The 25,895-nt window shown below is 51.2% G+C and overlaps 1 protein-coding gene across 5 annotated transcripts in view; it reads left to right on the top strand.

The window, feature by feature from the left end:
* EPHB2 (EPH receptor B2) overlaps window positions 1–25,895 on the top strand; it is an 89,903-nt gene that overhangs the window by 30,139 nt on the left and 33,869 nt on the right. For all 5 annotated transcript variants that reach the window (XM_010577152.1, XM_010577155.1, XM_010577154.1 and 2 more), the window contains exons 3-4: window positions 12,122–12,277; window positions 12,876–13,211. In XM_010577152.1, the coding sequence (XP_010575454.1) occupies window positions 12,122–12,277; window positions 12,876–13,211 (492 nt within the window). The remainder of the gene's footprint in view (window positions 1–12,121; window positions 12,278–12,875; window positions 13,212–25,895) is intronic.

The raw sequence follows: 25,895 nt of genomic DNA, 5'->3' as shown, positions 1-25,895 counted from the left end.
TTTGTACTTTCTGTCCTTGGTGGCTTTGCTGGCATCTCTGGGAACCTGTTCAGCGCTCATGCTGCATGCTCGATGCTGGCAGCAAGCTCTCAAGCACGATGGGAGAGCCCCAGCAATCTCGGAAGCTGGGGAAGACCCATGATTTACCGAGAGTTACTTTTAAATGCACAGAGGCAGGAACTGAGTTCAACTTTCATGTATCTGAAAGCAGCCAGCATACTCCCGACCTTGTGTTTGAGCAACCTCATATTTTTTCCGTCTCAGGTTGCTTGCAATGCCTTTCCAAGGCCTCTCCACTTTCCAGTGGGCTTATGAAAGTCTAGGAATATGGAAGTATGAAATCCGGTGGAAGAAAGCTTTCAGGTGTGGGAGGTGCATTTTGATGGATGCAGGCAAAACCTACCCAAATAAGGGGAATTACGAGCTGTTGAAAATTGCCCCTTCCCATCTGTGTTTCCTGAGAGGGCATGCTTGGCAATCAGGTCCTGCCATACAATGCTGCTCCTGATGGATATAGACAGATAATTATTTGCTGCTGCTTTTCCCTCGGCAGAGCATCCTTTCAGAGAAAGTTATCAGTGAAATGAGAACAGGGGACCTAGAGTTCAACCTTCTCCTTCTGATGTTGATCCCTCACAACCCTCGATACCGCACAAACACTACTACCAAGTTGATGTATTGAGTGTAGAGGGAATACTGACGGTAGAAATTGCTCCCGGGTATTTATTCAGCCGCAAATTGCAGAAGTCGCCAGAGTTGTACAAAATAGGGAGGCTTTATAGAAGATTTCCTAGAAAATAATATATAAGATCCCTACTTCAACTCTCCTTACATGCACACCTGTGGCACATAGTATCTTGGCATGGCCACGCTGCTTTTTCTCACTGCATGAGAGGACCGGAACTGCTGTTTGGAAAGAGGTGGGGGTTTTGGTAGTTTTCTGTGCTCACAGTTTATTGTGCAGCCCCATGTCTTATTTTCTGCTCTCTGTCAAAAATATATGTATTGATTACAGAGCCGTGGCTTCCTTCTTTTGTTTTCTGTGCTCTCTGCCCAGCCTGTGAGTGCCTGGCTCTTGTCAGTAGAAGGAAACATTGAACATGTCTGGGGTGAAACTGTAGCAGAGTCAGGTTAAGTGCTTACTGTCCTCTGGAGTGGTGATACCATGGGACAGGTTGACCTCAGATGAGGCTGTGAACACGCAGCAGCCTGGATGTCCAAATGAGGTCCTGGGCATCCAGGGACCCTGAATGCAGTGGCAATGCCAGCAAGGGATGACCATACCACTCAGTCATCCGCATTTTCCAAAAAGTCTATCAAATACAGGGAAAGATAAGCTCTTCTGGAGAGGTTTCATTTGCCTTGCTTTTATCTTTCTTCCTGCTTCCCTCTTTCCTGCTGCTGGTTCACTCAGTGATAGCCCCTGTGCATACAGCTGCCTGTTACTGCACAAGCCAGTGTGCTCCTAAGTCCTGTCTGTCCTATGTGTGGGGGAAAAAAAATGGCACATGGTTGCATACTGCAAGTGCCGTGATCATGCACACACATGAGAGCTTGGGGGCTGGGGAGGGCGGGGAGGAGGCTGCTCTAATGGTTTTATTGCTGCCATTGCCAAAATTTCTAGCACTCAGGTCAGCATGCTTAAAAAAAAAAACTTCTCTCCCCATCACAAATCCTTCTGATTACAATACTTGTGTGTTTCATTTCATCAGCAGTGCTGAGCTCGCAAGCTGACTGCTCCTAAATGACACTGCAGACAGACAGACCACAGAACTGAGGATGGGTGCAGTGACAGACACCAGTGCTCTAGCTATGCCCTCTCTAGGGTAGGAGATGTGGCTCACCGTCAGCCTTGCTGTTACAACACTCCTTCTCCAACCTTGGCTTAAAGCTGATGTTGCTCCTTGTAGGGATGGACTTCTCAGAGGCTGTCTGTACATCCTCCTCTTCCCTGGAGCAGGGGGTTTCAAAGAAGCCCCAGCTTTTCAAAGATTAGCTGGCTTGAGGCACTGTGATTTGGTTTCTTCTTGCAGTTCCCTTTGCAGGCTGAAAACACAGTGGTTCAAAGTCCCTCACACCACGTTGTTGCGGCAGCTCGTTGCTAGATGAAACTGCTTCAGCTCAGGTCGTTCGGGAAACCTCGAAGACTTTCGAGGGCCAGAAGTGTGCCTGTTAGGATGTGAGTGAATCAGAGGTGGCAGGGACAGATGGACTTCCAAAATGGAGCTGGAGTCTCAGGCTGGCGCTGTGGTCCATGAGGCGTGCGTGGTGACAGCACCAAGGGACTCTGCTTGGGGGAAGGGGACTGTCGCTTTCAAGTGTGATTGATTTAGCAAAGTCAGTGAATTTAAGCAAAGTAAAAAAGTGAGTTTTTTTCCCCAGGCTGCTCCCACAAACAACTGCTTGACCTTTGCACTCCTGGTGTAAGTGGCTCTTTTTTGCCTTCAGGCCAGCAGTGCATTTGCATAACCCCGTTTGCTGTGCTTGTAACCCTGCGGCTGGGATGCAGTGGTCCATGGAGCAGGGGGCAGGCTGGGCATCCAAAAGCTTGAGAAGTGGAAGCTCTTTTGGTGATGGGCAGCTAGAGTGACCAGAATGCATGACAGTCCCTTGGGAGAGGCTTTGACTGCGAGGATGTAGATCCCTGCACCTCTCTGAGCCCTCCTTCCAATACCTGACCTCCCTTGTGATGAAAAATGTTCTCCTTGTGTCAAGCTGGAATTTCCCGTGTGCCACTTTGAGCCTTGTCCTACCTCTGAGTGTCTGGCTCCCATCTTCTTTCCACCCTCTCGTTGGGTATCTGAAGGCAGCAGTAAGGTCTCTCCTTTGCCTTCTCTTCTCCAGGCTCACGTCCAACCCTCAGCCTCTCCTTGCCCACCATGTGCTCCAGCCCCCCGCTGTCCTGGTGCCCTTGCCTGGAGTCACTCCAGAATCTTCCTCGCACTGGGGAACCCCAAACTGGGACAGTGCTCCATGCAGATCTCACAAGTGCCAGAGCACCTGGGAGCTTGTTTTGGAGGAAGGCTGGTTCTCCTTGGGTTTTGCCCTTCATAAGCCCATAAGCAGACTTCAGGGCGTTTTGGGAAGTGGAGGTGGACAGCGTGCAGCCGCCCTGGGCAGTGTGTGACCTCCCTGCCTATGCGGTGCTGCGTGCCTACAGCTTCTCCGCTCACTGCAGGCTGGGAAGGAAAGTAAGTTACAGTGCAGCTACACTCCCAGTGATTTAAACCACCATAACTAACCATTTTAATCAGCCTTTATGCCAGCTCCACTCAGCACCTAGTGCTGACAAAGAACAATGTTGTCATCTGGAAGGCGGCTGCTGGCACTTAACCAGCTGGCGTGTTTTAAACTTGTCTAAACTGGGTGCTAAGCAGCATTAAAATGTAACGATTAAACATGCTCACTCTCAAATTTTCCTGGCCACCCCCACTTCCACATAAAAAGCTGCTTGTACCTGGAAAGGCTCCTTTGGGAACTGCACCTAGAGGGGGTCTGCAGAGTGTCTGCTGGAGACAGAGAGGAGAGCATGGGGTGGGAGGGCACTGGTCCTCATGCTATGGGAAGTCAAGGCAGAGCAATTTGGGAACAGTGCTGTCAGCACTTCTGTGCGCTGGCTGTAGGGGTTGGAGCCTCTGGGACAGGTAGGGATGTCCTTCAGAGACCCAGTCTCAAGACTGCATCCCTGACCCTGAAAGCTGCTCCTTCAACATCTGGGATAAAGGAGTTGGGTAGAGACAGGTGATTTGCAGATAAAAACATTGACCAGCCCCAGATGCACTTGGAGTCCCTGGAGGTGGAGGCAGAAGTCCACTCGGGGGCCTGATCCTGGCTCTGCTCACACCTGGAGACTTGCAGACTTGGGATGGTCCCTGGCCGCTCTGGTCCCCTGAGTCTCTGTGTCTGGTCTTGGTGGCCGTGCATGCCTGTCCCCAGAAGCCCTGTGGTGCTGGGGGTGTGACTCCGGATTTACACCAGGACCAAGAGGGCTGGGGAGACTGTCTGCTTGAAGGGCTCTTGCCTAGGAAAAGCTCCCTTTTTACTTTCATGTTTCCTTTAGGATTAAAGCCATTCTCCTTGGGCTCGAAACATGGAATGTTTGCCAAGTTTATGAGGGCTTTTAGAGAGTACATCCTATCCCTTCTTTTATAGGGCTGAGATAAGATTATCTTTGTTTTAGCACCAATTAAAGCAGGAAGGGTTTATAGGATTAGGGGTTTTCCATCAGTGCCACTTCGATGTCACCACTTGCTTGCTTGGTTTTCTTCTTGCCCTGCGTTAAAAGGTTGGGAGCTGTTCCCCTAATGGTTAACATACCACTCTCCAGAGGCAGAGCTCTCCCAGGCAGAAGCTTTGAGAAACATTTAAACAAGACCAAACAAAGTAACAAAATGTGAAAGTGCTAAATTCTTCTGGAGACCACTTGGAGAAAGCTGGCTTACCGTTTAAACAACTGCTCTTTCAGTATGTAGCGCTGCAGTGTTTACATCTGTTGAAGAAGGACATGCTGCTTGCCTGAAAAGCGTTTTTTAAAATATCAAAATAAAATAAATTACTATATTGTAAGGAATCTAAATCAAAACCAAAAACCCCTGCAGTCTTGCAGTCAGAGGCTGGAAAACACATCAGTCCATCCTCTGCACCAGAAGAAAACAAGAGGCTGAATAACGTGAGCATGACACTTGGTGTTTCTGCTAGTGCGTCGCTCCACAGAAATAACCTCATGGCTCGGCATCTCGTCTGGTGTAGGCTGGCATTGCTCCATGTGAGTTGCCCCAGGGCTCCTGGGGCAATGCCGTTTTCCAGCACCCGAAGCTCTAGGTCCTTACGTGCATGCCAAGCCTCTGAGACAAGGTTTTGCGGTTGAAACTGCACAAATGCTGGCAGCGTCCTGCTCACCTCATGTGCTGGGTCTGGGATTGCTTCTAGACTGGCATCACCCAACATCCCCAGGGTGGTGGATGTCACACTTCAGGAGAGCACCACTGGCTGCTGAGCTTGGTCTTGGAGCTACATCCTAGAGTGCTCTTCAAGTGTCTGCAGGAGCGAGGAGGTCCAAAGCATCTGCTGCCACCAGAGCTCTGCTCCTGACCTGTAAACTCGCCAGCTGGTTTCGGCTTCACCCAGGGACGCTGGCCTCTGGAAGTGAGCTGTGAACCGTGCCCTTGGGGCTGCAGTCACCTGTGGTCTGCAGCATCATGGTGAACACACAGCTCTGTGTTTCCTTTGGGTGGGGAAGTCCTCTCCCCTCGGTTGTCTGCTGAACGACTCTAGCAGGAGAAATGCCAGATTATGGTCCTCGCCATCTGTACTCTGAGGATGCTGGAGGCACCCCAGTCCCCCATGCTCAGGCAGGGACAGAAAGCTTTCCGTTTCTCTTTAAGAGCCCCCATGACGGGTTGGGGAGGCTGAACCAGGCTGACCAGGCAGGTAAGAAATTCCAAGCGTTTCTTCCTGACAGCTGAATCCTGTCACTGCTGATGGATGTACCGCCCAGAGCAGGTCGGCAGGGCGGGGGGGGGCTTGCAGGTGTGTGTGCCCACAGGTGCGGCAGTCTCACCAGATGCTTGAACTTCTGAGTGGTGCTAGCGGGGAGATGACCTTGCGAACCCTGTGGAAGCTGCAGGAGGGATTTGCTGGCAAGCCCCCAGCACAAAGGCCCTCCCAGGTGAGGGCTCAGCCCTGCTGCTGGTACACGGGCACTGGGAGAGAGCTGCAAGGGTTTGGTTGAGGCTGCTGCCTGCCTAAGGTAGTCCTGGTGATGCTCTTGCAGGAGAGCTGGGGACCGTAACTGCCTGGCTTTGGCCCAGGCTGTGCTGCAGAGTTAGTGTGTGATGACCACTATCTGTTTGTCCCATGGTGTCCAAGAGGCTGAATTGCTGGCCCATGCAGTTTTCCTGGTCTTTGGAGCTTGGTTGGGCTGGGCTGAGGACAGCCTGGCTAGAAGGTCAGGGACTATTTGTCCCTTGCAGGACTTTGCAGTATGCTCTTTTGCGGAGCTCCCAAGACAGGGCATCACTCTGCCCCGCCTGGTCTTCTCCAAACCTCCGTGACACCCCAGTAATAAGGTCCTGTCACAGTCCTACGTGGACCCAGTGCTGCTCCTCTGTGCCTGCCTGTGGACCAAGTGAAAGTGTGAATGATCATGACCTCTTAAATTAAGCAGGCGGTGGTGAGCTGCAGGCAGGCAGGGTGCAGTGTGGAACTCCTTGCCGGGGGCACTTCTGAGGGGGTTGTGTCTGAAGGAGCCCTGGGCTGAAGCTGGGAGGCAGATGAGGTGGCTTGGGGAGCACTGTTGTAGGGGATGTGGATTTTGGAGTCCTGGCACCTCCAGCTGTGAGGCCGGAGCAGTGGTGCCTGTGTGCTGGGGAGGTGATGTGACCCAGTTGATCTCCTTGAGTTGCTGGTGAGGTGCAGGATGCTGGTCCAGTCAATGGCATGAGGACCTATCTAAAAGCCACTAGCAACAGGAGGATGCTTTTGAAGGCCTGCGCCGTCTGCTTCTACTTCTGTCCTGTGGAGAATGATGAGGTTAAACAGGAACATTTGCATTGTGTCTTCTTCCTTTATTGACAACTCTTTAATCCACATCACAGAAGTTGGCTGAGCACCACGTTCCCCTTCAGTTAATCTCATTTAACCCTGTTTTCCCTTCTGTATTTCTATCCTCTGCTCCCCAAACGCTGTCAGATTTGTTGGCAGTGACAGCACCTGGCAACGGGATTAATTGCTTATCTCAAGTATGAGGTAACAGTGTAGGCTGCTAATTAAATTTATCAGGAAGGAAACTGGAGGACCTGTGCAGCCCCAGGAAGGATGAGTGTAGAGAGCTGGCACCTAGAGGTCCAAGATCCTGTCTTTCAGAGCTAGCAGCCAACTCCAATGCCAAGTCCAAGGGGCTTGGGTGTTACCACCTGCCTCCTGCACTGCAGCCCTGCAAGGCAGGATTGAGTCCGCTTCCTTCCAGCACTAAAATGTCCAGGCTGGAGAGGCCATGGCAGAAGTGTAAGCAGATCCAAAGGCAATGGGCAGCATTGCTCCTTTGGGTTGTCCAGAGGCCAGCCTTTCACTAAGGTGACAGACACCATTGTGTGAGGGCCTGGGGACAGGAACAAGCAGAGAATGGGCAACTTTTGCAGGTGAGACAAAGACAGACCCATTTGCATGCAGAACTAAAAACAACAGTCAAGGTGCAAGGGGCAGAATGGGGAAGAATATGGGAAAAGTGACAATGTCATTACAATACCCACCTGATCTTGCAAGAAGGGCATGGCTGATGAAAGGTAAAAGGGGTAAATTCAGAGTTGGTTGGACATAATAGTCTTCTGCACAGGACAACATCATAAACCACAAACACACCATGAGCAGCAGAGACCTACAAGAGCTGGTGGAGGAGGCTCTGGGGTCTGGGGTCCAGCCTCCCACTTGTAGTGGGGCTACCACCAGCATTAGCTCAGGGCAGCCATGGCATTTAGCTGAAGGTCCCCCGAGGAAGGAGATCCACCACCCTTCTGTGACCTGTCCCAGGGCTGCACCATCCTTTGGAGAAGGAGCTTTTCCTAATGTCCAGTCTGAACCTGTGGTCCTTGTCCCTTGTTACAGAGTCTGGCACCCTGAGAAGTGTTTGGGTCCGTCTTCTTTGCATCTGCCCCCAAATAGCTACAGCAGCAGCTAGACCCCCCCTTACCCCAGTTAACCCATTCCAGCTCCTCCATATTGCTCTTGAACTGGGCAACCTCAATCTAGCCATGGCAGCATCCCCAGTGCCTGGCAGGGGAAAACACCTCCCTTGATGTGCTGGCCACTGTCCTCCTGGCATGGCCCAGGACGTTGTTTTCTTTATTCTCCATAAAAGCACATCACTGGCACCCATATGGCGTGGGATCGATGCAAAAGCGGTCCCATGGTGTGTGGCCAAGGGAGCCAGAGGCTTGCGTAGGGTTTGCAAGGTGATTAGGATGCCAGAGGGAGTGGGGAGGGCCATGGGAGAGGGCTCCCAAAAGCACGGGGGAGGGCAAGAGTCAGGATGCAGCCAAGGCGACCAGCTCGGGGCCCTGTGGCGCTGGGGATGCTGACAATGTCGGGCTGCAGAGCCAGCCTGCCTGCCCCCTGCCTCCGTCCCCAGAGGGAGAAGAAAGGCAGCTGGGAGATAAGGCTGGGGATTTAAGACTCTTGGCGGATCCTAACTGACAAAGCCAGGGCTGCCTGTTTTCCATCAGCCATTAAAAATGCCTTGCTTGAGTGGAAGGAGCCTTGCTGCCAGGGGAAACAAAGCCAGGCAAAGGGAGCCAAGGAGGACCCTTCCTCAGAGTCATTAGCATGGACTGAAGGTGCCGTTTTGGAAACCTTTACTGCAGGAGAGAGCTGTTTGCACTGAGCTGTTTGCAGAAGTGGTCTGACGTGGGCTCTGAAGGCCAGGGCACTTTTTGATGCAGAGGAGCCTGTTTGGAGCCTGCTCAGCTCACACTGGATTAATTAAAAAGTTGGTTAGAGAAAGGCAGTGGGACACAGGGCCAGCAAACAGGGAACACCCCTGCGGCCCCTCCTGCAGGTTTGGCCAAAGGCTTTTCCTTCAAGCTGAGCCATGTGATGCCTTTCTCTGCCGAGCTGCCCTGGGGCAGGCAGTGCTGGGGGGAAGGAGGGCTGGAAGCCTCATGCCAGCGCTGCCTCCAGCAGTGGAAGCTGCAGAAGTGGCCTTCCCTCCCAGATCCCTGGCATGGTCCTCCTGCAGGGGAGGGCAGGACCCCTCACGGGTCCTTCTCCATGTCGTTGCCTTCCCAAAACATGTGCCTTCACAGGCACGGCCACCTTTCCGTGCTCTGGGAATGGGCGGATGGGAAATGCGGACACGTGGTGCTGCTCAGGCATTCCCAGCCTTGTTTGAGAGACCTACAGCCAGTACTCAGCAAACCCGCTGCTGTTGCTGAGCCGTACCCTAGCGAGGCAGCCATCCATGCCTATGTGCAGCAGTGAGGCAATTAAAGGTCCATATGTTTCCCGTGAACCCCTATTAGCATCCTCTGATTGGTGCTGGAGATGCAGGAACCCACCACGTGGGAAGCTGCAAACTGCCTCTGCTCCAGTGTTGGGGCCAGAGCCGCTGTCACCGTTATCGCCGTCCTGGAATGAAGGCTGCTCTGATAAGGTAGAGATTTGTGTGATTTCACTGTTTCAATTTCCTCTTTCCAAGCAGCATTTTCTAGGGATGCTCTTGCCCTGCCCTCCTCACAAGCCTAAGGTGAAGCAGCATGTCCCAAAGCTGCTGTCACCATCCGGGGCAGAAAACTGGAGTGTCCTTGTGTCTTCCAGCAAGTGGTGAGAACATCCACGCTGTTCACACAGGAGGGGGTTTAGCCCCTGTGTGAAGATTTCAGTTTTGATTTTCTGTTTACTCTGGAAACAAGAAATTGGGTGGATTCCAAATTAAAAGCTGTTTTCTCACCCAGACTAAGACCTGGAGGGAACAAAACAGTTTTGAACACAATGTTTGTTTATTTTACTTCTGGAGGTTGTCATTACTTGAGGGAAAAAGAAAAAAATAAAAAAGGGCTTTGCATCAGATTTCAATGATTTTCCTGTCTTTCAGCATGATTTCAGGACATTTATCTTTGGAGAAGCTCTGATTTTCCAGGATTATTTTATCCCATGTCAGTGTGCAGGACCTCCTGGGGAGGAAGAAAGTTGCCAAAACTTCTGGCCATGTTTTGGTGGCACGTGCAAAGAGTTCTAGCATCCCAGCTTGGTATTTTTGGTGAACCATCATTCAGCCCTCAATTTTTTTTCCACTCTAAGGGCAGAAGTATTAATTGCAGCTGTTGGCCTGTGCCAGGCCAAACCTGGGGAATGTTTTTTATCTCTCAGGGCCAGTCACTAAATCTCAGCAGCATAGGCATTTTTTTGGATGTATCTCTATCTTGATGCAGAAGCATCCTTATAGAAAAGTTGTTATTTTTAAAATAAGCATTGGGAAGGTGAAAGAGGCCCATGTCTTAAAACATCTTTGATCAAATGACCCTGTATTTCACCCTGGATGTCAGACTAGAGCAGTTTTGTGTGTTGGTTTTATCGTGTTTCAAAAATTGGTATTAGCACGGGGACCCTGTTATCATTTCAGGTACAGAGCCATAATCACTTCTCTGTACCGGAGAACTATGCAGCCATCACCTCTCCCAACAGCTTAACACCCTCTGAGATGGGTTTGTACGGAGGCACATGCTGGGAATAGGGTCAGAAATGGAGTCAAATGCGTGGGGGATAGGGGACAGGAAGGGTGAAAAGATCCAGGAACATGAGGAGAAGCCAGTTTTTCAACAGATCCTTTGACTGTAGGAGGCAGGAGGGACTTTGCAAGCAGGAAGGCTGACGGTATTTTCCTGTAGAGCTTTTGTCATTGGAAGGTCAAGATAATTTTGAAGGAAGGGAGGTGAAAACTGAAAAAACCTCTTTTTTAAATTTTTTTTTCCCCAAAGAAAAAAACAGATACTTCTTAGTAATAGCTCTTGCTTACAGCAACCCTGAGCGTATTTTTTTTCTCAGGCTGTTTTTCTGATCTGCCTCATTCCTGAAAGCCTTGGCAGCGAACTGAAGTAGAAGTTTGTTTAACTCGTTTCAGTGCAGAAACCACCTGCCACCCCCCAGGCTCTTCGTGCTGCACAAGAAATTAACAGCGGCAAAAAGTCCCAACCAAGAGTAATCACCAAGACCCATGCTGATAAATGCTTATAGCCAAGCTTTTGCTTTGGCATTGGTGATCCCCTGACTTGGAAAGGATTTTCTAGTGTTTAAAGCTTTGCAATGATGTTTTTAGCCACCTGTGCCATATCTGTTAATACTGTATTTCAGACTGTGATCTAGCCTTCACCACCCATCTGCTGTAGGCACCATGCACCCCCCATGCCACCTTTGCCCACCCTGCCTGGCTGAACAACAATTTTTTGAGTGGCTGTTGCTCATGGAGCATCTTCTTCATCCGTGAGTGGCTTGGAGGTCTGAGCCCCAGTGGAGGTAGATCCCAGCACGCTGCTGCCGGTTGTGGCAGAAGTGACAATTTGCTTATGATACTGAGTAGTGAAGACATGGACTGGCTATGGAGAGTTGCAAAAGGACCTCATGAGACTGCGTGACCGGGGAATAAGAAGGCAATTGGAATTCAGTAGACATGAGGTGATGGAAATGGGAGAAAACAATGCCAACTTCACACGCACATGCACAGAGATAGGCTGTGAGATGGCCTGATGTCTCTCAGGAATGAGACCTTGGGACTATAATAGGTAGTCCAGTTGGTACATTGGTGGTTAAATAATAATTTGGACTTTGCTAATTATGAGAAAAGAGTAGAGAATAAAATAGTGAATGTTGTTATGCAACTTGTTTGGGGCATGGTGGAGGTTTGTGCAACCCTAGGGGTCATGGAGAAGGTGGATGGTGATTGAGTGTTCACTGCCAATGCAAATGTGAGATTGTATCAAATGAAATGGCAGTGGGCAGCTTCAAAGCAGAGGGCAGTGGTTTCTTCATGCAGCACACAATTACAGCGTGGGGCTCTGTGCTGCAGGATAAAATGGGTGCAAAACATTTGCATGAAATAAAAAATGACTGGGTAACTTAGTGGAAAAAAACATCTCACAAGGGACATTAAATGCAAAGAGCCTGCCTCTTGGAAAGTCCCTGAGCTATATAAATTGTTGGAGGGTGAGAAGGTATTGTGTGCCTGGCTCATGCCCTGCTCCTTGGGTGGCCACTGTTGGGGGGGTCATTCTGGTCACCGTGGACCTTTGGTCTGACTTGGTACAGCCGCTCGCGTCTTCTTATGTGACAGTGGCTAAAAATCCCCTTTGCATTCGTAAGACTCCCTGAGTGGACCCTGTTCTCCGGTCATGGCTGGGGACTAGCAGGGAGGCACGTCTCCCCATCTTTACAGGCAGCATGAGCTGCAGCGCCTGCCTCCTCAGAGCCTTCAAACCAGCTGCTCCTTCTCCACTTTGTTTATTTCAAATTGTCAGGTTTTGGCTTTGGACTCCGCAAAGCCCTGAGGGGTGTTTTCTGGCAATGCTGCCAGGCTTCGGGCGTCCCTGCCAGCCCCTGTCCTCACTGCTTACCGCTGCTTTTCGTTCTCTTCCAGGCTGCCCATCGGGGACGTTTAAGGCCAGCCAAGGGGATGAAGGATGCATCCACTGCCCGATTAACAGCCGGACAACTTCGGAAGGGGCCACTAACTGCGTGTGCCGAAACGGATATTACCGGGCAGATGCCGATCCTGTCGACATGCCGTGCACCAGTATGTGGGCTCTGGGCAACTGGGGAGGGGCCGCACGTGGCTGGGAAAGGAGATACTCATCAGTCAAAGCACCAAGGGATGCTTAACAAAGGCATCTGTCTCAGTGGGATTTTGGAGGAGGCCAGAGGGCTCAGAGCACCTTGTCCAGAGAAGCCTTGCAGGTGCGGGTCTTTCTTACCTTGGGCCAGTCTGCACTTGCAAACATTGCACAGGCAAAGAGGACAGAAATTTGGGTTCTTTTGTGCTATTCTAGGCACTGGGATGGCTTCACTGTGGGGCCATACCTGGATGTGTTGGCATGCAGGAGATTAGTGCAAAGGCCAGGAATCAGAAATGCTACAAAAAATAACTGGTGACTTTTGCCAGGGATACCACATAATCAAATTAGCCTGGGTTAAGAGGACAGATTTTGTTCCTGCTCTTGCCTATGGCTGCCTTGCTTGCTCCGCACATCCCTGACACCAAGAGAAGCACCCAGCTCAAAGTGTGCCTGCTGCAGAGTCCTGTCCAGGGATGCAGAAGAGGATGGTGTGCAGCTGGTCCTGTAGCGATGAGCAGGGTGCTGCCTCTTACACCTTTCTGTGTATTCTCTTTACAGCCATCCCGTCTGCCCCCCAGGCCGTCATCTCCAGCGTGAATGAGACCTCTCTGATGCTGGAGTGGACCCCGCCGCGGGACTCGGGGGGCCGGGAGGACCTGGTGTACAACATCATCTGCAAGAGCTGTGGCTCTGGCCGCGGGGCATGCACGCGCTGCGGGGACAACGTGCAGTTCGCCCCCCGCCAGCTGGGCCTGACAGAGCCCCGCATCTACATCAGCGACTTGCTGGCCCACACCCAGTACACCTTTGAGATCCAGGCGGTGAACGGCGTCACCGACCAGAGCCCCTTCTCCCCACAGTTTGCATCAGTGAACATCACCACCAATCAGGCTGGTAAGACGTGGACCTGTGTCTCCCAGCAGACTGTCTCCAGGAAGGGGAGGTGGTGGGCAGAGATCTCCTGGTCAAGAGGTGCTGGGTGAAACCCTGTGGGGTGAACAGGGCTTGATGGGGAGAAGAGGTGGGGTGAGATACAGCGTGGTGTCGCTTGCTCCGTAACGCTGGTGATGACCAAAGTGCATCGGCTTGGCAGTTCCTGGATGAATCCCAAGCCTCGGGTGTGAAAAATATCCCTTATTTCAGTGAAAAGCTGGAGTGTGCCCCAAGGCAGAGCTGCCCTCCCCATCACCACAGCAGAACAGCTCATGTCTTGGTCCTCTGGTCTCTCAGCATCCCTCTCCAGTGCTGGGCGTGTGACTGTTTCTGAGGTTGTTGCCTTGGAGCATCAGTTGCACGCGTTGTCAGTGTGTTGCAGACGTGGCAGCAGTGCTCACCACTGCTGGCAGCCTTGCTGCAGCCCCTGCTATTGCTCCTGGTTCTTGAGGAGGGAAGGTAAGATTAGCTCCAGCATTTTGAGACAAGCTGCAATCTGCTCTGACTGCAGAGAAAGCCAAGACAGGCTGTGAAAGCAAAGGAAAGCTGCACAGAAGAGGTTGTAAAGCAGTTCCAGGACCATCTGGAAATGTGCTCCAGGTCCTGTGCCACTGCAGAGTCACCTTGGTGAAGAAGACCAAGCAGCAGAGCTGGAAGGGTTTCCTTCGGGGTGTCCAGCTCTGTGCTGGCCTGGCGTTTTGCTGTGCTCCCCCCATGCAGGGTGGTTTTGCTGGGGGAAGGGATGCATCAGGGGGCTGGTAGCGCTGTTCCTGGGAGATTCACCAGCAGCCCCCAGGCAGCAGCTGTGCTGGTGGCAGGATGTCCTGCAGATCTGCTGGTCAGGGGCTGCTCTCCTCAGCCCACCTGGAAGCCATCTGGAACTGGAGCAGACTGGGACTGGTTTTTGCTTAATCCAATTGCATGGTGGAAGCGTGCCAATAAGGTACAAGCATCCGTGGGAGCAAGTGAATTTCTGTGGTCCCTCTGAGCACTGCAAACAAGTGTGTGGGGAGTGTGAACATGCCCCAGGCTGCCCTGGACACTACATGACCCTCAAGACTGAATTTGGCAGTCGCAGATGATTGCATTTCCACTAAATTGCCTGGAAACTGTGGTGTGTGCTGGCTGCAGGGGACAGGAGGTGTTTGGTCTGGGGTAAAGCAGCAGTGGTGCAGATGGGCATCACTTGGTTGGGCATGCAGAGCACCGAGACAGAGGTAACCTGCAAAAATGTCTTGGTTGCACATGAACCAGCGGAGTGACCTCTGATCTTACATTAGCTTGGGACCTGTGGGGTCACAGTGTTTTCAATACCGTATCAGAAGCCCTGAAGGCAGATTTAGCATAGCGTTGAACTGTGGTTTGACTGCAAGCAGGAACACATCTGCACGTGATGAGGAGAGAGGAATTGGTCTGGGATGGTGACCTGTTGCCATTTCCTTTACAGAGATAGCTGATGGAGACGGGGTGGGTGTGATGCTACCTGGGGCTGGGAAGGGGCTCTGCACACCCCCAGCGTGGTCCTGCACTATAGATGAGTTATTTAATGCTCGGATTTTGCACTTTGCAGTTATGTGGTGTGCTTGTTACCTTCATATATGGCCTGTGGCTACTTCCACCTTAGCAAAACCAGAAAGCTGAGTTGCAGGCGAATCCTTTCAGTCCCTTGGATCCTCGTCCTTGTGTTTTCCTTGTTTGACACTCCTTTATTATCAGGGCTCACACTTCTCAGCCTGTGTGATGTCTCTCTTTATGTATCTATTCATTAGCACTAAACAGTAACTGTCTGCTTGCTAATTCCTCTGTAATTAGAGGCTCTGAATTCTTCTGCTTACACTCGGCACCGCCTGGCAGCCTTGGTGTAGATCATTAGCAGTTGGTAACAGAAGCTGCAGACACAAAGACAGAGCTGGGACAGGAGAATGGAGTGTGTTGTGGGGAGAGGAGAGCGTGCAGAGGGAGGGGAGGGATGAGCCTGGGGAAGCAGTGATTACAGCCTCCCTCTGCTTTTGCTCTGGGTTGAGCAGCCAGCTGGGGCTCCATCTCAGGCAGAGCAGAGCACCGAATATGTGATGGAGTTGTGCTCCTGCCACAGCTGGACGATGGCCTCCCTGCAAAGTGCCCACCACGCTGTCCTTCAGGGACCTCCCAGCCATGAAGAAAGCAAGGCAAAATTGCCCTGGTTCACCCAGGGATAAATGGACCCTGGTTGGGGGACCACCTATGCTTGGTGCTTTCAAGACAGGAGAGATGCCACGTCACCAGCAGCATCTTTAACCTTCAGGTACCATAAATTCTTCAGCATCCCAAGAAGAAGCTGCTGTGAGAGAGTAAGAAAACGATCCCCGTAAAGCAGCCAGAGGGCAGGTACTGAGTGTGGCCAGAGGAGTGGCACTGGGAGGTACGATGGTATGGTGACTGTCATCCCAAAAGGGAAACTTGAGAAGAAGGTGACATGCCATTCACCTTGTTGTTCCCTCAGAGAAAGATGTGTGCGGTCATTATGGTTGTATCCCTCTCCAACAACGTCTGGATTTCACTAACATTGGCCTTTACATCCACATAATTTATTTTGCTGTTGTGTTGTGGTAGTAAGACATTTCTGCTCACGTAGACACAGGCAGCGGGTAGCTTCTCTCAAGGAAAAAAAAGAGGTAATTAGGCCAAGCTGAATCATGCTTTCTTGCTATGAGGTGGCTTTCCAGAATGTGGATCTTCCCACAGCTCTTTGTAGAAACTTCTGTATTCTTCATCATAATTTTTTGAACTAGGTGTTGTACCCAGTAGCAGCTGTACTGCAGATAAATTACTTCCCTTGCTGGTCTCGCTGTTCCCTTTACACATCCGAGTGTAAAGTGCTACCTCACTCAGCCATGCGGGCAGCTCTTCCCTCCCTGGTGGGTTCTGTCTTGGTCCCTTCAGATGCTGCTTTCCTCGATGCAGTCTCCCATTCTGCAAGCAAGACCTGCATTTTGGTTTCCAGATGCAAGCACAATCTTATAATCGTTTTCATGGGCTCATCCATCAAGCCATGATCATTGCTCTGTACAGAAGTTGTCATTCCCAACACTGCCGTTTTGCATACTTTATGAACGTTTTGCCAGCAATGTTTTTATATCGTCTCCCAGATCTCTAATAATTTTAAGGAGAGTTGCTGCCTCCACTGTGCTGGACACAGTGTGAGTCCCTATTGAGTGCCAACCTTATTTAAAACTAATTTCATGTGTTGCAGATGATGCTGATACTGAGCCTGGTGTCTCACACATTTTAAGTTTGTGCACTCTGCTAACTCCTGAGTTCAGGAAAAAAAATCAGGACAGTTTGACAAGAGCTACTTCCACAAAGTCATGCTGCCGTGCCTGATTTGGGCCATAGGATCCCATCAGGGTTTGTGGAAGGGACATCTGGGATCCCTGATTCACCCTCCTGTTGGCAGTGGGACTACCACCAAGAGTATATCTGCTGTGGCTTTTTCTAGCTGAGTCTTGGAAAACTCCACGTCTCTGCTAACCTGTCCCAGGACTAAGTCACCCTCCTCGGAAAGAAGCTTTTCATAATTTTGAGCCTGATTTGTGGCTTGTGCCCCTTGTTGCATCGCCTACCCCTGCTGGGAAGAGCGAGTTTCCACCCTCTTTTAACAGAGCTCCGAGCAGTTGTAGCTGCAATTAAATTAATCCTTAATGTCTTCATTAGCAGGCTTAGCCAGCCCAGCTCTCTCCACGTCTCAGAAGCCCTATGCCCCAGGCTGCCTTGGTCACCTTTGACTGGATCCTTTGCAGTTCCTCCTGGACCCATGGCCTTGTGTTCTGCATTGGCCAAGTTGATGTTGGCCTTAGACTACCCAGGTTGATGCTGACCTTAGACTACCCAGGTTTACCCTTTGCATTTCCCTGTAATGTTGTCATCTTTTCAGTCCCACCAACAAAGCAATCAGCAGCCTAGACACCACAGTGCAGAGAGGAGCCCTTAGGGACAGACCACCTCTCTTCTTAAGAGAAGGTTGGTCGAAAGAGAGCAGCCAGTGCCAGCCTGTGCTCAGAGGTGGTTTCCTGAACCTTTCTCTTGCATTGGGTGTTCTAAAAAAGACCAAAGGTGTTTAACCTCCAGAAGAGCAGGTTTTGTTAGAATAGGAGGTGTGATGCTTCCCTTTTCAAAGTATAGAAAATCAGAAAGGACCAGGACCAGCAGAATAGAAATAAAAAGAGCTTGGAATAAACATCTCCTTCCCACCACCTCCTTGCTCCCCAGTCAATCTTCAGCCAACTTGAATTTACCCATTCCAGCAAACTTCATATGATCCCCACTGCCTTCCTAGGAAATATCTTTTGTCATCTCTGAGGCCAGGTTGTATTTTCTCTCTGCTCTTCTTGGCTTCTTTTTGACCTCCAACTCCATGCTGTACATCTCCCAACTCACCCTCCACTTGCTTGCCTGTCGCACCCTGCAGCTGAGTGGTACCTCTCCTTCAAAGCTCGGCAGCTTTCCAAGGAGGGAGATCCAGGACTTGCCATCTGACACAGCCAGTCCTGTCTTAAGGGGCTGTGATGTGGCCAAAGAAAACAAGCCCATCGCGCAGAGACCGGGTGCCACCAAAAGCCTTTTCTCAGCCATGCCAGAACAAAAGATCTGTGCCAAGAGGGTGGTTGAAAGCCATGCCAGCATCCCAAGAGGGAAGGCGCAGGAGAGAAGCCAGGGGTCAAGGAGCTGAGTGTGGCCCAGTGCTCGGGATAATGACACTTGACTAGTTGAAAGCCATGCCAGGCGTCAGCCCTCTTGCTGGTGACAACACAAGCAGCCCCTGCTTGCTAGTTTGTGGCCATTCTTTGGGGAGGGTGGGGAGTCTTGGTGCTGCAAGGATTTGCAGGCTCCATCCGTGCCATGGGCAGGCTGAGTGCCCTGGAAAAGTTGCCGAGGGAAAGGTCTCCTTGGGCAGGGATGACTTAAGTAGCACCTCTTGATAACAGACTGTGGATTCTGTGATCTGAGAAAGGAGGCAAAAGCCCTGGGCTCCAGAGTATCCAGAGACAAATTCAACACCTCCCAGTGACTGAAAGAGAACATCAAGATTTTTGGGAATGTGCCCCTTTTGTGAGTGACTGCTCTGTCACACAAGATAAGAAGGGAGGATTAACTCTGATGTCAGAGGCTCTTGGCTGCAAACAGAGCCAAAACGAGCCATAAACAGCTAATACAGTATGAATACCAGCTAGTGTGTGACAGAGGAAATCAATACACTTTCCTGATAAACCCATCAGGAGCAACATCTGCAGCGGCAGAGTTCACTGGCACAATTTCTCCCTCTCTTTGGATTCAGATAACTTGTTGTGATTATTTGCGTTATTATTCTGGGTGGCATTTTACAGCAGTGTGTCACAACGTGGGTCCTTTGGCTGGGGAGATGTGCAGCTCACACCTGTGCACCAGGTTCATGCCAGACATCATCAGGCTTTGAGTTTCTGTTTTGTTGGTGGCTATCACAGCCCAGGAACTTGCATCCTAGCCAGGCAGTGTCTTTTGGACAGGGCTGTCCTGACAAAACGCAGAGGTGCCTGTGAGCTGAAGGACAGCTGGATGTTTCAGTGGTCCAAAGCAAGCACGTGGGCTGTGGCTCTGCTCTGCTGTGAATGTCCTGTGACTGGACTGAGTCCAGTCTAGTCCTTATGCAAAAGGCCGGGGAGTTCAGCCATGAGTGATGAAGCACAGGTGAGAGACATCCTGGGAATTGCAAAGCAACGGAAGAAAGGATTTTTCCCTCACCTTCAACCAAAAAAAAAATCCGTTGCAGCCATGGTCCATGAGCTTTACTGCCAAATGCAACAGGGAGCATGGAGGGGTCTGAGGAGGAGGGGTAAGGAGAGAGAGGAGTGGAGCCAGGGTAGCAGACACGGTGAAGGTATAAGGTTGGTAGGGACTAGCACTTCTCACCAGCCATCCAGGTTGCTGTTTGCTTGTCACATTCATTACGCTGCAGGCTAGACAGAGGCAGAACTGTATGGCCTGGGGCACATGGACTCTTGCTTTTATCTTCTCACTTTCGTTTTGCATCAGAAGATCTGGCTGGCTTCCTCCTTCAGAGGGATGCACAGCAGTGGCCTGCGTTCCTCTGGACACAAGCAGGGAGTCATGGCATCTCCTGTTCTCTCTTGTGCTGCTTCCAGCCTTGCCCTGAGTTGGCTGCAGTCAGGAATTACTTGTCTGTGAAACGACAACCTGGGAAAGCGTATGCAGAAATCACCTCGAAGAGTTGGAATGAGTTTTCCAGAACTTAAAAGCTGTGAACGTCTATTTCTTGTTGCCTTCCAGTATGAAAATGAAAGGCAGGAGATTTTAGCATCCCAGCATCTCAGATCTCCCATCCAACCTCCCACCTACGGCAGGACTGCTGCCAGCACTACATCATGGCAGCTGTGGCTTTGGGTAGACAATTATTGGTAACTCCCCAAAACAGAGATCTCCTCGTGTTTCCAGTGATTTGTCCCAGAGCTGCACGACCCCCCTGGTGAGGGAACTTTTCCAATCTGATGTCTAATCTGAACCTCCCAAGCTATGATTTATGGCCATTGCTCTTTGTTACACTAAGATTTGTTACACTAAGATTCAAAGGTTCAAGCCAAGATATGTTTTAGATCAGCCTGCATGTCAGTTAACCTCACATTCAGTCCTGTCTTTGGTTAAAGCATCTTTCAGAAAGGCAACCAGGCTTGACTTGAGACATCAAGAAACAGAGGGCCCATCAAATCCTTGTACATGAGTATGTGTAGCTTGTTCTTGTTTTTTTTCCTAATGAGATCACTGATTTCTAAGGAAATGCAGTAGACTCTGCCTGTCTGGAGACCAGTAAAACATTTGATTTGGAAAACTACTAGTAAAGCTGGAAGTCTGTCCAGGAACTGCCTAAATGGGAGACCACTACCACCTGAATGGGGAAGCATCAGGCTGAATTGAGGTGGCTGACTGAGGTCCATGAGAAGTGGTCTCATACTTCTTGATGTTTCAAAATCTGGTAGGGTATTTCTTGTGCAGAAAACTGACACAAACATTGTTAGGACAGAGGAGGACTGTGATACCTCCAGGAAGATGCGGAGAGGTAGAATAACAGAATCAGGGTGAAATTCAACAATGGAAAGAGTGAGGCCAGGTGTTTGGGGCCCAACAACAAAAAAGCCAGCAATTGTTAGTTGGAGACAGCTGAGGAGGACCTGGTGGCAGACCATGGGAAAGAGACAACTCTCCAGTGTAAAAACCCACATGCAAGACTGGGCTGTGTCAGTCAAATACGTTCACCAGCTGTAGCAGTCTCACTACCATTGCACAAAGCTTAGGTGGAGCTTCATACGGTCACTGCGTGCACGCCTCGTTACCCATGTTCAAGAGAGCTGAACTGTGATGGTGGCAGGTAGAGAGAAAGGCTGATGAGGTGAGCAGGACACTGGAGAGCCCCCAATACAGAGAGGAGACCAGAAAGGCACTGTGTGTTCAGTCTCAGTGAAGGTGATTTATATTCTGCCTGTAATGACATGCTGGGCTGGAGGGGCACCAGAAAGGGAGAAGAGCTATTAAAGCCAAAGGACAAGAGCAGATGGTACAGAGTGGCTGGTGATAGCGTTTAGGTGGAAAATCAGAAATTTTCTGAGCTGTGGAGCCATCTTCCACATGGAGGAGCTGGGGCAGAAGCCTGTTTGCCTGTGTGACAGCAAGCAGGAGTATGTCTGCTGAGCTACTCTAGGACTATTCCTGAGGTCCCTTAAGTCCCAGGTTTCTTCTTTTGGGGACTTCACTGGATGTTTCTGTGACAATTTGGCCTGCTCCCAGGCTCCAAAACCTCCTGAAACTTTGACATCCCCATGGCTGTGTCTCTTATCCAGCATTAAGAGCCAGACCTTACCCTCCGCGTGGCCCCATGTAACCATCCTGACTCTGCAGCCCTTCTCTCCCTCTTCTCTTTTCTTCATCCCCAGCTCCCACCTTCAACCTGAGTGCCTCATACGCAGGGCCGTTGCCACCAAAACCAGATGCAGCTTGACATTTGCTGCCCTCCTCCTCTTGCTTGGTGGCCCTGCCTGTTGCCTTCACTGCATCCCCCCAGCTTGCAGCAGCTGGCGGTGGGTGCCCAGGGGGGACTCTGCCATGCCCAAGTCCCTTCTCCTTTGCCCACTGGAGACCATCTGCAGCCAGGGCTCCCAGATGGTAGGAGCTTTGCCAGCTGCTGGCTCTTCAGGACTCCTCTTCCTGCTCCTGCAGTGGACAGTTGGGGGGATGTTGGCAGAGCAGGGTATGGGCTGCACCGCTAGAGCTTTCCTAGCAGATGCTCTTCTCCGCCCTGTACCAGCTCCGCGGGCTTCTCCACCTGCTGACTCCCAGGCTTCCCTGTTGCATAAATTACTCCGTGAGTTTGAGGATCATTTTTCCCACACCTGCCTGCGGCTTCAGAAACCTGTTCCAAAGCATCTGGAGCTGACTTTGGGCAGAAAACAAAAGCCCATCCGTGATGGATGGGGTGGAAAGTCCCTTCTGGTGAACCAGCGCCTCCCCCTCTCCCCACAACGTGCCGCCGTCCCTGCTATGTGCGAGTGCTGGGAGCTGATGGAGTGGCTCAGGAGCTCACCTTTTGCTTACGTGTTCAGGAGCGGTGATTTATCTTTACTGCTGCACTTGGCAAACACAGCCCGCAGTGCTAATTGCCTTGCTTGCTCACGAGGCACTGAGTGCCAGCACTCGGGCAGGTGGAGATGCTGGAGACAGGTAGGCAAGGCTGCAGACACATGGGAGGCCAGTTTCAGGGTCACAGTGCTTGAACAGCTGAGCCTACACTGCGGGGGATGCTGCTGCTCAGTGGTGCATTTATGTGGACCATAATAGATGGTTGTAGCAAATTGGGTTAATGCAGCCGGCTGGCCGGTTGTCCCTTGGTCCATCTCGAGGTCCCTGTGATTTAGTAGTCCCCTCTGTCTGTGTGTAAAATGGTAAGTCTCTGTCTGACTCAGTTCAGGCAGTAAGATCCTCACCATGACTGTCTCACCGCAGCCTGGTCCATGTTCATCACTGCCACTGGCAAGTGTGCAGGAGGCTGCTGCGTTGGTAGGGCTGGGCAGGAAATGCTCTTTCCAAGAAAAACCCTGATATATCCAAAATCCCCCCCCCTATCCCCCCCGACCCACCCTCTGCCCCCACACAGAGGGAGGCCAGCCTGATGGAGTCTACCATGAAAGAGAGCAAAGGAGCAAGTTCAGTCTCAAATTAGCAAGACTCAGTAGGTCCAAGGGGATGCCCTGCAGCAGGCATCATTCTTTCAAGAAGTATTTCTCTGGTCTAAGTTTTCTGTGTTTGAAATTTCAAAATCAGTGTGTTCCTAAAACAGTTTTTTGTTGCAACTAGTTGGCACTTTCTGGGAAAGTGCCATTTTATTGAAAACCTGGGGGACAAGTTGGAGGGATGGAGGGCTGGTTCCTGCCAATGCTCCTGCTTTCTGCCAGCCTTTTGCTGATGACATCGCCTTGATCTGGAGCAGATGAGGTTTCCATGTGGAGAGGGGGCCAGGAGGTGGGGATGACCTTGGTGCCGAGTGACCCCCAAACCTGCTCCAGCAGGCTGCGTGGTGGGATGCTGGAATCCTCTGGAGCATCTCCTCTCAGTGCTGAGAACAAAGTCCTGCCCTCCTCCACAGGCAGGATGGCAGCATGCAAATGAAGGCTGCAAACGCAATTAAACAAAGAGCATAAAGACAGCCAAAAGCTTTCATCTGCCCGGGCCAAGTCACTGGGCTTGTGGCATTAGGAACTGCTTTAAAGGCTGTAATCTACTCCAAAGCCTTCGTTGATTCAAATGGGGCTGGAGCCAGGACCAGCTTTGGACTGCATGGCTGTGTTTTTACGATTTTCCAGCGTTTGTAGTTACAAACTCAAGGGGCTGGAGGCTGGGCCTGCTGGGAAATTTTCCAGACACTCGACACACACAAACAGTGTGGGTACCAGCCTGATGGAACCACCTTGCCAGGAACCTCGGAAACAAAAGCCTCACAGGCTGTGAAATAACCAGTTTTCTAGAGCTCTAGCGAGTTCGATGAACACCCCAGACCTGCGGCTTTTGGTGCTTTGAGGGCAAATGTTATTTATTAAAGAGACCTAGTGCTGTCATCCCTGTGACATTGCGTTGCTTTCCTCAGCTTCTGCTGGAGGTAATTTATTTCAGAAGTATGTGGCTCCTGAACGTAACATCACAGGGGAGGACACCGGGAAAGAAATTGGGTGGACAAATGTTTTAATAGTCCAAGCAATAGTGAACCCTTTTAGCAGGACAGAGTCACACACACAGAAGTGCTGGTAGAGGGGCTTCTGGAGGTCTCCAGCCCAACCTCCCATGCAGAGCAGGGTCATCATTGAGGGCAGGTCAGGAAAAGCTTCCTTTCCTCCCTTTCTCATCCAGGTATTCTTTACTGTTGTGCTTTCAGTGCTGGTGTTGGAGGGAGGCATCCCAAATTAAAATCCCTTCTCTAGGAGGGCCTGGGTCAGTGGGGTGTGAAAGCCTGCGATCCTTAAATGGCAGGAGAGAGCTCTACCTGGAGAAGCAAAAAATGGAGATTTTAATCAAATAAATCAATTTTCAGTTAGATACCTACATGCATTTGGACTCTGAGGATTAAGTCTAGCAGGAGCATGAAGAACTGGGGCCTTGAGGTCAGTGATGGGACCTGGACTGGATGGGGACAGCTGGACCATTGCACAGCGACAGTCAGCTGCTGGGGACATGTAGGACTGGGATGCCTTGGGGCTAGAAAGGAGAGCTGGTTTGGATTAGGCGTCCCTTGCTGAGATACCAGAGTAAGATGTTCAGAGTGAGTTGTTCTGGCTTTCCACTCTATCCCATGCTTAAGAAACAGAGGTCATCTAAGCCCTGCATGCATATTTCACCTGCCCGCAGCCTTGCACGGAGGCACTGTGTGCTCCTGTCATTTCAAACGCTGTTTTTCAGGCACTGCTGGAGCCTGGATCGCAGCCTAGATGTCTCCAGGCCCTGTGGCTCCAAGGTCGGGGAAGCCCTTGCTCCATGACTGATCATAGCACCGTCCTCGCTGCTGCCATGGCACCACCCTTTAGTCTCGCCGGAGCGAGCTGCTGGTGTTGTGCAGGGCTTGAAGTGCAGAAGGAGCTCTGGGGCCTCCTGGGATCCCTGTGCTGAGGAATGCCTGCTCTGGTCCCACAGGGGATCGTGTTCCCCACGTAGTTCCCATATGTTGGAGCTACCCGGGTCACCCAGTGAGGCCGAGTCCGTGGATAAAGACAGCGGGAGAGAAGCCTGCCCGCTTACCACACAGTTTTCCAAGTCTCTGTCTTTGCCACATTTGCAGGGCAGTTGCAGAAGTTCAGGCATTCTCTGCCAGATTCTCCATCAGCAACTTTCTCCCCCACATCTCCCCATTTACTGCCCTGTCCCGTGGCCTCTGGACTAGCTGGTGCCTTGGAGCATCATGGTGCATTTCCCTGCCACTCTGTCTTCAGCCGGGGGTCATGCAGTTAATCCTGACCCCGGATCACAGCCGATTCTGCATGCGGGTAATTGAAAATGCCAGAATTCCCTGCTGACCCTCCTATAATAAAAGCAGTTCTCCCCGACCGGTAACCTGACACTCCAGGGACCAAGATCTGTCAGGAGAGCTCTGAGGAGATGCTGGAAAACTCCCAGCTGTTCACCACTTTTTTTCCCCTGGGTAATTTCAAAGTGTTGCTGGGGAGAGGCCATGGGCCGGGTTGGCTTTGCTCTCTCTCTGTCGTGTTTTCCAGAGCAAATGTTGACTCTGTCTGACATGACACGGGTTAGTGGTATTAAAGTGATCAGAGATAGGGGGTTTGCTGCCTGTAACCTGACTCTTCCAGCTAAGCCAGCAGAGGAATGGAGACGCTTTGATTATACCAGGATCTTAATAGCGCTGACCCACTGGCAGGCAAGGAGTGAAAGGCTGCGCCTTTCAGGACTGGCAGGTGAAGAAGGTGGGGGCTAGCTGCAAAATGGGGTGCAGATTGCATGAAAGAGAAGCTGCGGAAAGATCCTGGTGTCCCCTGGCAGACGGTCCAGAGGCTGAAGCCACACAGCCCTACCAAACACTCCCATCAAACGGCCGGGGAGTGATGCAGAAGATGCTGCCTCGGGAGTCCGAGACCCTGGGTTGCTCCCTGCAGCGTTGCTCTGGCTGGTGGCAGTGTCTTGTCCACTTTTACTCCCTTTACAGCAGCAGTGCAGCTTCCCAGCGCGTGCAGTGCGACCTTCCGTGGCTTCACAGCAGCACCCAGGCTCTAGAGGCTCTGAAGTGGCCCTGAAGTGTTGGGGACATTACCTTGTGTGTAGCTGGAGGTGGGCTTGTTTCACAGCATCACATCTCTGGGAGGCAGACCTACTAAAAACTGGTGGCAGCAGCCCCTGGCAGTTGTGGTGGCCCAAGAGCCAGGGCCTGACACAGAAAATTGGCCTCTGCTATCAAAGCCTATTAGAAATAGGATGCTTGTAGCCCTGATGGGTCCCTTGGGATGAGATGAACCAGCATGCACAAGGGACCAGACTGTGTCACGGGGCGTCAGGTTATGTTGCTCCATGTCTGCGAGGAAGATGCCTGCTTGTTCTGTTAAGTGAGTCCTGATACACTCTCATGTCTTT

The sequence above is a fragment of the Haliaeetus leucocephalus genome, unplaced genomic scaffold (assembly GCF_000737465.1).
Source record: "Haliaeetus leucocephalus isolate CR32 unplaced genomic scaffold, Haliaeetus_leucocephalus-4.0 Scaffold556, whole genome shotgun sequence".
Lineage (NCBI taxonomy): Eukaryota > Metazoa > Chordata > Aves > Accipitriformes > Accipitridae > Haliaeetus > Haliaeetus leucocephalus.
Note: the sequence above shows the minus strand (reverse complement) of the source record. Positions and strands in the feature narration are given on the sequence as shown.